This window comes from Clupea harengus, chromosome 7 (genome assembly GCF_900700415.2).
Source record: "Clupea harengus chromosome 7, Ch_v2.0.2, whole genome shotgun sequence".
NCBI classification, from domain to species: Eukaryota; Metazoa; Chordata; class Actinopteri; order Clupeiformes; family Clupeidae; genus Clupea; species Clupea harengus.
Window position 1 is genome coordinate 7,024,405 of NC_045158.1, and position 12,521 is coordinate 7,036,925.

The 12,521-nt window shown below is 43.2% G+C and overlaps 1 protein-coding gene across 1 annotated transcript; it reads right to left on the bottom strand.

Moving 5' to 3' along the window:
- Positions 1-1,864: 1,864 nt before the first annotated feature.
- prodhb (proline dehydrogenase (oxidase) 1b) lies at positions 1,865-12,486 on the bottom strand. Its single transcript, XM_031571188.2, has 14 exons — positions 11,984-12,486; positions 11,256-11,464; positions 9,295-9,329; positions 9,048-9,197; positions 8,854-8,918; positions 8,625-8,741; positions 8,315-8,389; positions 8,179-8,184; positions 7,829-7,921; positions 7,493-7,639; positions 5,081-5,256; positions 4,595-4,693; positions 3,943-4,031; positions 1,865-3,182 (listed from the first exon to the last, which is right to left on the bottom strand). Exons 1-14 carry the CDS (start codon positions 12,329-12,331, stop codon positions 2,995-2,997), a joined length of 1,797 nt encoding a protein of 598 aa, XP_031427048.1. The 5' UTR covers positions 12,332-12,486; the 3' UTR covers positions 1,865-2,994.
- Positions 12,487-12,521: the final 35 nt, after the last annotated feature.

The following is a 12,521-nucleotide window of genomic DNA, read 5'->3' on the forward strand; positions in this document are numbered from 1 at the left end:
TCACAAACTGCACCACCTTCCCACAACCTCACCGACACGCACGGAGACATGAGTGTACACCCACGCACACACACACACACACACACACACACACACCCACCCACGCACACACGCACACATACACCCACGCACACACACACACATACACCCACACCCACACACACGCACACAGAGAGACACACATGCACACATACACCCACACACACACACACACATGCATGCACACACACACACACACACACACACACATACACACATACACCCACGCACACACACACACACACACACATGCACCCACACACACAAACACACACACAAACACACACAAACACACAAACACACACACACACACAGAGAGAGAGACACACACACACACCTTATGTCCACATGGAAATCTGTCATTCATCCATTACTATAAAACTCTGGGAACGACATCAGTGACATGACATTTTGTTTCATAGCCAACGAAGGCTGGCTTTGAAGCTTTTTTTTTTGTCACTGTTTTTTTGCTTTTGTTGTTGTTGCTGTTTGTTGTTTTGCTTCTAATCGAGCCCTGAGCAGAGCAATGAGATTATTTACTGCATGCAGCATCTGTTGCTTTTTGCCTTCCATTTGTTCACTTGTAGCTTAGAGCGTGTGGCACTCGTGCCAATGCTGCGGTGACAGGGCCTGATGAGTGGGCCCAGCCGGACGGCCTCTCACACCCACAGGCCTCCCCCGAGCCCCTATCAATGCACCAAATGACCATAACACAGCTAGAGCTTCTGACAGTTAATGCCAGGGAACTGCGTATAAGCTACTGAGTGTGCCACATCGCCGGAGTCAATATGCCCCCACCCCTATAATAGGTTAAATTGGGATTACACTGTGGTGATGTAATAGTCAGGAGTGGCACTTGCGTGAAAGCCCAACGATCGCTTATACCAATCAGAAATGGGCATATTATGCCGAATGTGCGTAACTGTTTATTTTGATAAGCGTTTTGAACGTAAGATGCGTCATGGCGATACATCAGCTTCCCTTGACTCCCACGCCTGGCAGTAGTTACTAATGAGACTTACATAAGTATGCCATCAAAGAATCAGAGCCTTTTTTCTAAGTAAGTATGCATCCCCTGCATCCCCCGCTCACCTCCCTCCAGTCCTCTGCGGTGCTACTGAGACTCTGTGTGAGCAGTCAGCATTTCTCCACACAGGCTGCTGCAGCGTGGAAAGCCGAGGAGGGACGGAGGGAGGCAGAGAGAAGGCATTAATTGGATGTCTGCCTTCCATTAAATCGTAAATACAGAGCATTAGGCCAGCAAAGCAAACACTCCCAGTCCATCATGCCACAAAGAACACCACCCCCCAACCCCCCCTCCCACTGAGCTCTCATACTGTATATCCCTTTGTGTGGTTAAATAAGTTCATTTCACTTCCACTAACTACTGAATGCTTGGTCTGTCCTTTAAGCAGAATAAAAGGAGTCATATAATCATTCATACGACTAAGAATTGCTTATGGCTTTGATGATGTATCAAGCCATGGAAGCACCGATAGAAATCATTGGATGTATTGGTAGTTTGACGATCGGGCAGTAGAGGCACAACAGTTGTTGTTTCATTTAACATTTAAAATAGCAAATTTGACAGAAAATAGACAAGAATTTGAACTCTTCTGCTTTGAGAAATTTGTAAACTGGATAAAGTGAACTTTGATGTACCCAAATATCATCAAATATCCCTTTTAATTAAAGTGTTCGCATTTCCACATTCAAGCAAAACAACTCTACAGCTACCATGATGAAATCAGCGAAGAGCCACACCAAGAGAGAAATAACAGAAGCAATTTTCCACAACATCTTCACAAAATGAAAACACAATGAATTATTAAGAACACTTTATTTAGCATTCAAAAAATGGATCGGTGCAAATCCATCCCCAGTCAACTAATCTCTGTTTAGAATTTTTTTTACATAATATTAACATTCACATCATAAATTATTTACAAAATCTCTCTTTTCATTGTCTCTGCTAAAGTGATGATATGCTGTATACGCACATGCTGTGCCCACATGTGAGCTTGTTATGCTGTGCGATATGACCAATTGCATCCATATTACATTGCTCATATTTCCTTCAGTGCGACATGGCACAGTGGTCTCAGGGGATCTTTACAGACTGAGTGCAGCTCACTATGGGCCATATATATATTATGAATAAATGTCTAATACATAACTACAAGATATAACTCACACAACAAAGCATTGTTATCCTCGAATCCAAACTATTATAAACAGAAAGTGATATTGATGCACTTGTTTACTGCCATTTAAATCATGCTTATTTTTTATTGTTGTTATCCTACTTGATGATGAACTGGCCCATAAAAAAGACCAGCAGAGTTTGGCCGCCTGACATTTTAGGGAGCCCTTTTGGAGTAGTAAAGATGCCTGTGTGATATATCAGCTGTGGCTGCCTATCGGCATTGTGGGAATGCTTCATGGCGTGGGGGAAAAGAGGGTGAAAAAGAGAAAAGAGTGGGGAAGTGAAATATGTGGACGAGAGAAAGAGCAAGCCCAGTAGGAAAAGATAAGAGCAGGAGATGGAGAAAGTGGGGACCAAAAAGGGCCAAAAAAAAAAGCAAAGCTCAAGACATAGAAAAGTGCTTTGAGAGAGAGAGAGAGAGTGGGAACACCTACAGTATAGAGACCTTGAGTGAGACGAGGAGGAAGATGGAGAGGGAGAAAAGAAAAGAGAAAAACACAGAAAGGAGGAGGTTCAGAGAACGACAGAAATACAGCCATACAAAGGAGGCACTGAAAAACAGAAAAGATAGGATGAAGAGAAAAGAGTGTTAAAATAGAAAGAAAGGAACAGCAAGAGCGCCTGGAAAAGAGGGTGATGCAGAGGCTGTTACCAGAGAACGGTAGAAGGGGGACAGAGTGACAAGGCAGACAGCTAGCACGCTGAGAAAGTGTGTGTGTGTGTGTTTGTGTGTGTGTGTTTCATCCTCCTCAGGCTGGCGTGTAGAACACTTCTCCGCTGGTCATCCGCCTCAGCACCTCTTTCCAGAGGAGCTCCCGCTCCGACTGCGCCCCCTTCATGAAGCCGCGGTTCTCCTGCGCCCGTCGCACCAGATACGGGATCACCTCGTTCACCGGCCCGTACGGCACGTACTTATACACAGGAAAACCTGCCTGGCCTGGAGAGATGAAGAGAGAGAGGGAATGAGTGTGTGTGAGAGAGAAAGATATTGAGTGGTGGGTGGTTGGTACACTTATCGCTGGGAAAAAGATGTAAGAGTAATGGGATCACCTCATTTACCTGCCAGACCTAGAGAGAGAGAGAGAGAGAGAGATAGAGCAGGAGAGATAGAGAGGCTGATGCACAGAGGAAGAGAAGGAGAGAAAGAGAGGATATGAAGAGGACGGGAAAAATGACCTTCAACAGCCTGCGAGGGGACCAACCCATTAGCTGTGAAATATTTTTCATACAGCTCAGGGGGAATGAGAAGAGAGAAAGAAGGCAGAAAAGGAAAAGAAGAAAGTCAACTCTTAAGAGAAAGACAGAGAGACAGAGAAAGAGTCACTTTTTCTTTCTTTTCTGTTTTTAGTTTTTTTTCCTGAAAAGCACCATGTGAGACGTTTGTGTTCGGCGACAACAAAGACACCTGTGCCGAGATAATGGTGATTTAGGTGTCAGTCAGCCCACGGGAGCGGCTGGAGAACTCCTGCTGAGCCTGCTGCCGCGCAGCCACTGAATCAGTATGCGCCGCACCGCGCTGTGCATTGATCTCTCACACACTCGCAAACTCACACACATGCACAGAGCCAACCTCAGATGGGTACAGCGCACTGACACTAAACGGCAGAGAGAGTAGAGAAGAGAAGAGAAGAGAAGAGAAAATGGTTGCCTCTGTGCTGTTCTGTGCTCTTTTTTTCTCTTTTGGTTTACCAGCTTACCCAGTGGGAAGCTGATCTGATCGCACATCCCCAGGAGTTGGCCGAAGTACACCTTCCTGTCCGTCGGAGCGAGGTCCAAATCGTTCATCCTGTTTGACAAGCACACATGAACGACAGACTCACAGAGATGCCATTAGAGGTGTAGTGTTTAACAGGTGCGCATGCTGCATAAATGGATAGCGAGGGGCTGAGACGCTGACACATTCTCAATGCCATCTTGAAAAGAATCAATCTGAGGCAGGTAGCTATCTGAGACATAACATTAATGAGATTCTCTCAGATGACTCATTCGCTTTGTGATATTAGGCTTTTCAGGTGGCTGCAGTGTCTGACACATTCAAGTATGAAATCAAAAGTCACCCATCAGTGTGCATATGAATGCATTCATTTGTGATTGTTGGTATGCTCTAAGAGAATGGGGGCAATCTGGAACCGTTCTGTGTTGTAAGAGTCTTGAAAGGGCTCTGCAAATATCCTGATGAAGCATTCATTCCCAGAACCCCTTTGAAATTTCCACCTCTGAAGAATCCCTTTCAGCTCCCAAGCCAGCCACCCACCCAGCCCCCTACTATCACCAAACGTGTGTTGAGTGCAAAGTCCACATCCTGCGCATGCATCTGTCTCACTGTCAGCAGTTGAAGGCTAGATGTACCTCCTGAGGGTGAACTTGACCGTGTCCAAATTGTGAGAGGCCACCATGATGTTAGCCGTTCTGTTGTTCCCAATCTCCTCCAGCACATAGTCCAGACACCTGTAAGGGGGTTTTAAGACAGCAGGTAGTCATTCAAATCAGTCTATTTACCAACTAAAAACTGATGCTTCAAAAGCAGATTCAAAGCCATTGTGTGCATCCGATGTGTTCTTAGGCCACCATTTCTTGTCTGAATATATCATAGACTTTATGCTGTAAAAAGAAATGGCACTATTCTGCTGGTTTTGTCTTTCAGCTTTGTGCTGCCTGGTTTCAGCTGGTCCAGAAACAGGAAAATTGATTTTGATCTTAGAAATGTCTTGTCAAGGCTGTATATTTTTTATACAATCCTATCCTTGCAATCATGTAAAAAAAATAAATGGAATGTGTGATGGCAGAAAATTGCTGTCCATTGGTAAACATTAAGGATGGTGGCGTGTGTCTCACTTGTGGTACATCTGGTTGGTGGACGCGTAGTCTGGGTTGATGGGATCTTCATAGCCAATCTCGGCTGCCCTGCTTCTCTCCTGGTACATGTAAGCCCCGCGCACCAGCTTGGCACCAAAGTACCAGCCTTCACGTCTCGACAGCTCCACATCCATAGACACATTATCAAAGGCTTCCTGAGAAGGAGAGAGAGAGAGAGAGAGAGAGAGAGAGAGAGAGAGAGAGAGAGAGAGAGAGAGGGAGGGAGAGAGGGAGAGAGAGAGGGTGGGGGGGTGGGGTGAGAGAGAGAGAGAGAGAGAGAGAGAGAAGGAGAGAGGGAGGGAGAGAAAAAAAGAGCCTAAGCTGTGGCTGTTTGTCTGTTGGGACTTTGCTGTTTTGTCAAATAAATAAGTGAGATCGTCACGCCTTAACTGTGGACAAGTCAATCATAGTGGTGGCAACACCAGGGTCAGAGTTTTAATTGCTTCAGGGAACATCATTATGGAGAAATGCATTTTTTTTACACTGCTCCAAATATGAGATTGGAATGAATACACTCATTATCAAATGTGGTCCGACCTCTTAGTGAAACTGTTAGACTGGACTTGGTCATTAAAAATGGCTTCCCTGTTAGATAATAAATGTGAGGTTAAAGCTTGGCTGTCAGAGGGATCGACAGACTTGTTTAAAGATGATCCACATATATTTCCAAAACAGACTTTTTTAAATGGACAACCCAGTGAAATACACGTGCTTCACGTGTTTTGTGTGTGTGTGTGTGTGTGTGTGTGTGTGTGTGTGTGTGTGTGTGTGTGTGTGTGTGTGTGTGTGTGTGTGTGTGTGTGTGTGTGTGTGTGTGTGTGTGTGTGCATGTATATGTGTGTATATATATATAATAATCTCTTGTATCAGTTTCCGCTTCCTGCAGTTACATTGCTGAGTACTGGTTGTTGTCAGTACTGATGTACATCATATAGTTAAGCATGTAATTGTCAAAACATTGTCTCAAATAACAACATAGAAATATGAGGAAACAAAATATGCCTCAGGCATGAGCAACACATTTTACAACTGGGCTAGACACTTTATGAGTTATTCATTCTAAAAAACAGGCTAGTTCTTAACCTCAAAAACCTGATTCTGATATTTTACTGCTGGGCTAGCCACTTTATGAGTTATTCATTTTTAAAAACATAGTTCTTCAACCTCAAAACCCTGATTCTGTTTCCATATGGCTTGCACATAATTTACAACACTAATAAATTCATCTTCACCCCATCATTCATCATTTTAAGGCGCAGAGAGTTATTGCCATTAGTGAGTCATCATTTCACCTCTCTCCCAGATGTTTTTTTCAACCACTAAGAGCACGATGTAGAATGCGACACACGTAAGAAAAAAGAAACAGGTAATTTCCTTGAGAAAGATTTAAGTTGGCGAGATTGCCTAATGCTTATGTACCATAGGCTCAGGGCATGACGTCTTCCAACACAGCCTGCCTGTGTGTCACTAATGTGTTGCAGTGACAGCTCAAGCAGAAAATGACACCTGAGGCTTGGCTGCGGTGTATGACTTGCTTCTGTGAAGCTTAAATTCCAGAAAACTAATCGCAAGCATTTAAATGTCCTACGTTACCAAAATGCAATTACTGAGAGCATCAGGCCATGACTGTCTTGTAATTGAAATATAAATGTAAGAACTTATCTTAGGTATTCTATCAAATGTCTTTTTAAGCTTCTCTGTCGTCTGAGCTACAAGCTGTGATGTATGCTATTGTCAGTCAAAGTCTCTCCACCAGTGCTTGTCAGGCAACATCTGCACTACATGTGAGCTATAGTTATCCAGATTAAGAGGAAGAACGCCTTTGTAGTGTCTATGTAGTGTCTGTGTATTGTCTGTGTAGTGTCTGTGTAGTGTCTGTGTAGTGTCTGTGTAGTGTCTATGTAGAGCAGGTATTTAGCTTGAATCCCATAATAAAAACAGAATCATTAAATGTGTTTCATGCAAGACCACAATCACAAGAGGCAACACATAAAATTACCAGAGAGCTCCCAAACCATAATGTCATGACCTGCTCACAGTCAAGGGTGGTATAGTGGCGATGACTGACTGATACCAAAATAAAAAGCAGAACTGGTCCCGGTGCAATTAACAGGTTTTTGAAATGTGTGCTACACTCATTACTGTGTACACAAATTAGCAGTTCTGCTCCGAAGTGTCATAAAACACAGCAAAAAGTTGACATGTGGTGCAAAAATGGACCTGGCAGAGATACAGTATATAAATGACAACAGTCATTTTCATTCTCTGAACGTATGCAGTACATTTGTAAACAGTTATCTGATGTCTTTGAAATGCTGTGGCCTCCAGTGGTCAGCCCATTCATCAGTGTTAACACACACGCACGAGCCGAAGAAGAGACACACCGCTGACCTTCAAGTAGCACTGGTAAGTGTTGAAGATGACTGGGTTCTCTCTATTGAAGATCCTCTGCATCTCTAGGGTCAGCCTGCTGATGGCTGGTTGGAAGTACGTTTGTTCTGCATCCACCATCAGCCTCACCCTATTCTCCACAGCGTGCTGCAACAGAGAAAACGCATCCTTTTCAACCCTCACTGGACTTCATCAATGGACGGCCCACACAGGCGGACACATCAAAGGTCTTTCGCTTTGGCTCCCTTTGATCCGCTCCGGGGTCACAGCTGACTGCTGCACAGCTGAGTGCTTAGAAAAGTCACGGTGTGACCCTGGCTTCGCTTGTCACCCTACCTTGGCTAAGACGTCCAGTCTCTGCAGCATCCTCTTCATCTGTTCCTCCTCTTCCTCCGTGAACTTGTTCAGAAGAGGTTCCAGCTGACCTGTCTGGGCAAACAAGCAGAAACACATGCTGCAGCAACAGATAAGCTGAGCTGAGCCCCCCCCCCCCCTCCGCGAGCTGTTGTGCTGTTTGTTAACATCCAATTTTAGCACACACACTTTGGCGACAAAATTAATAGCCAATCTTATCAATTGAATTACATACGTCACTAAAATGTGTAATACTCATGGAACTATTTAGATAATGACAATCAATAGAGCCCCAATGAAGCCAACTGAAATATTCAAACCCACTTTCCCACCTCAAGGTTTGTTCATTCATAAGTGTTGCACCGATTCAACTCGAACATGGTGCTTTTAGAAAAAAACAATAACATTTGAGATATAAATATGTTGGGATATGTAGACATTCAAAGGTCAAAGATCAAAGGTGTTTTACCCAGACGAGCCTATTTTCTCTCCTGTAAACCAGCTCTGAAAGTCCCCCTTAGCACCAAGCTTCTCCAAATGTGCCTGTAATATAAATCATGCAATAATTATATTAAGATTCAATACTGACTTCACTGGCTGATGAATAAATCTGGAAAATATCATAAGAACACAAATTATTAGATGCACTCCATTCATGACACATTTTGATCTCTAAAGTCCAGACCTATAACTGCAGTGCTTACAGGTACTTTGTATAGTGTAGTATATTCCACGTCAGAACCTCGTAAAATCAAGTGCTATGTGGATCATATTATACCTGTAACTTCTCCAGATCCAGTTTTTGTTCCAGCACATCCATGCCTTCCATTCCCTGTTTGGCAGCTAGAAAATTGAAGAAGTGCCTCCATTTCACTAGGACCTCTGAGAACTGAAGCTGCATCGATGCATACGGGAGGAATGAGTGATGGATTGTATGCATGGATCATGCATAAATACATTTTATAAATGAGCCCCAATCACTGCAGTATAAGCCACATCAATCTCACCAAGAACTGTGGTCGTCCCAGAGCTGTCATCTTGATGGCAGAAAAACCATCTTCAGAACTCCCTCCTTTCACAGGAAAGACAGAAAGAATATCAAAGGCTAACACTCTGAACCTGTATTCTTTCTTTCTAAAAAATGATTATTAAGAACACCGCCCTCCCTACAAGGCTACATGCATATATGCTCACTGTTTACCTGAAGCTCTGATGCACTTGAGGAAAGTCTCCATGTGTTGGTCACATTTGGCTTCATCTGCGTAGAAGTAGGTGCGGGCACTGGTCACACCTCCCCTACGGTCTCCAAACTTACGGTGGGCCTTGTATTTTTTCTCACGATGGTTCTCCCCTTCATTGCCCAAATGCAAGAGTAATGACATCCGTTAACACAAACAACAACCAAATAACAACAATGACCAAATGACATTCAAGGTGCCAATTTTTACCTGGGCTTTCTCTCTCTGCAGCAGACACACATGACCTTCAAGGGAAAGGCAAACAAACCGGAGATTAAATCAGTTCTCCTCTATTTACATTGTTATTGTTTATATTTCCTCAGACGGCTAACAGGGCTTGCATAATGTTTTTCATTAAAGTCTTTTTTTTGGTTAAAGTTGAAAACAGTCATTCAATAGGCTACTCAGATAACAGATGCGGCTTGAGCAGACAGTTCTATAAATAGCCTCATTCTAAAACGGGTGTTCTCCTTCGAAGGTTATGACATAATATGATTGGTACAAAAACACCATGTTCGATACTCTCTGAGGTGTATGATGTGACCTATTGAAAGGGCAGGATTCCACGTAACAGCCTGGATCTGTTTCATCAGATCACGAGGCACAGCGTGCTGTCACACGACACCCCCATCCCAGCGTCAATGTCACCCACACTCTCCACTAATGCTACGCACCGGCACCTCCCACAACCACTCACTGGTCAGAGAAGGCTTTGACGTCTAGAGGCTCAGCGCTGCTGGCCGGCTGGTTATTATTAGAGAGAGAGAGAGAGAAAGAAAAAGAGAGAAAGACATGTACCCTTGAGGTCATGGGAGAATGCAGGCAAATGATGCCTGCTCCCAAGTGCAAAATTATTTCTTCCCTGCACCATGAGCACCTTGGACAGAATGCAAAACCATCCTGAGCATGAACAACATTTCTGTTTAGTTCCCAGAATGCCAAGTTGCACATATTATAGTATTGGACTCATTATACAGCAAGTAGTGTAAAGCAGCACTTAAGCAGCACACTGTGACTATATAATGTTGCTATGACATCCATGGGGAGAATATACGATGCATGGCTGGTGAAAACTGCAGCACTCCATTGCACAAGGTGGAGAGGGAAAGGGGCCTTTTATTTGTTGATGATTGGGTTCCACTCTTTCGCTCTCTGTCCCTGGCTGGGTAAAAAATAGGTTTCCAGTAATTGACTCAAGTTGGTCACTTCGGGAAGGGTGGCACTTTTTCTGCCTGACTGCACAGATGGGGTTATGGCACTCCTTAAAGATAAGATGGCTGCCAGAAACCTTCCTGTGCCTGATTCCCTGTGTCCTGATTTAACCTTTCCCTCAGGGGTGCATCTTTCTTTCTGTTCTTCCTCTCCTCATTTTAATTAAAAATAAAATGCAGCCATCAGCTAAATGGTTTTGGCAATAAAGTGAACTTACCAGTATATGCTTTTTGATGTCTCTGTCTATGTTAAATTGTGTGAATTTAAAGCATCTTTCCTAAAATTCCATTTACGTCAAGTTCTTTGCATACATTTATCCAAAAAACAGGTCCAGAAAGAATCAAAGGGGAAAAAAGGCTCTTTTAGAGAACACAGGGGTAGAGTTCTCACAAGGATGTGATCATGCAGTCTAAAACGACAGAGTATCCTGCTGTTCATTCACTTGAGGCAGAGTCAAGCGTATCTGGCTTATGCTTCTTATTACAAAATGCCAACCAAGTAACTGTTTTAACAGCTGTATAGTCAACCAATCAGATTGGGTGGACCTTAACTGCATCCACCAATAGTCTACTTCCACACTGTTTACATTCTGAACTACAGATCAAATTAAGATCTATTTCTGATTACTTCAAAACTGGGGAGATTTATAATGTGGCAAATTCTTCTGGTAAAATGTGCATGCCTTAAAGGTCTGCACAAGCCAATGCTACATAGTTTGGGTATGGAGGAATTTCCTGGAAGCATATTTGTCTGGTAAGAAAAAAACTGCTTGCGTTCCATTAAAATGGAATCCATGTTTTCAAGTAATGTTTTCAATTGATCACATATGGTTGTGTGAATAAGACACCAACACCACCTGTAGGAGTCACTAGTGACTGTTTCTCCTTTTTTGCCACAAATCAAAATCCCATTCCCCTATGCCTCCATGTTTAGAGGTGTTGTTTGAATTGGATGCTTACTCCATTTCTTTGTTTTCAGCCTCTTCCTGGGTCAGGTCCTCTTCCACACTATAGTCTAACACAGCTCCCACTCCATAGGCTTGGTTCTTCCGAACCAGGGGCTTGATATCTTGGTGGTCTTCCCCAGCCACAAACTGCCCATAAAAAGTCATCTTCATAACCCGCTCAAATGTCTTCTGACCCAGGACCTTCTTACTAAAATCCATAATCTGCAAACACAAAACTGAGACTGTAGTTACATCTGAATTAACAGTGACATTTTTTTTAGGCTAGTGAGGCTTTGACTTGAATCATATTTAGCTTAAAACAAGAAGAGCCCGCACTTCAGGGATAGGCTGTGCTGACTTTATTTAGCCACATATCAAATTAAGTATTTCCCCATCTATAAATCTAAATGCAGCAGTAATTCCAAACTCTTTGTAGACCATGGGTGATGTAACTGGACACCTCAAATGACACAGTGGAGAGAATGACGCACAACAAAAACGTGTTACTATTAGAATTATTAGTTTTTTTCATTGTTTATTCTGATGTGAAATATAAATAACGGATACAGTGATATTCTTTTTAGGAATGTTAACGATAAACCGGGATGCTTTGTCATACTCTTTTCAATCTTCCTTTTAAAGCGACTAACTCGTTACCAAATACATTTTTCTGAAATAACTGTGATTAGCTTTTTGTAAAGTGCATTTCAAAACACACAGCACACCAAAACACACACCTACCTCCTTGTTTTTATCAACCAGGAGGTCATAGGAGCAGAGTTTGAACACTATCAAACTTCTGAGTAATTCACCGGTGTCTTTGCTCTTGTAGGCTTCTTTGGTCTGTTCAAAATCAATTGAGATCTTGTTTTTGTTGGGGACATGATTTCTGTTCTGCTGGATGAGATCTGCTTGTACGTCGGTTTTGGGCACTGCGCAGTCGATATATGCTCGTTCTTCTGCACTCTGGTTGCGTCGCGTAGAAGCAACTGTGGACTCTAATCTCCTGGTCGACAAGGCGGATACATTTCTTAGGTTCACATCTAAACCTGCTCGCGCGAAAACAGGCACTGCTTTGCCGTAAGACATTACTTTAAAAGTTTTTAGTAGAGCAGCCTTACGCGACTTCTATTGGTGCTTGGGCTTTCGTTGACATGAGGAGCGGCGCCCTGTGTTTATATCTCACCTACCAAGCCTGCCTATTTAAATACACACAACGTGAGCGCGGGGTTGGCTGAGATTCTATGACGCTGGACTTTGATAACGTATCGTTATGCCA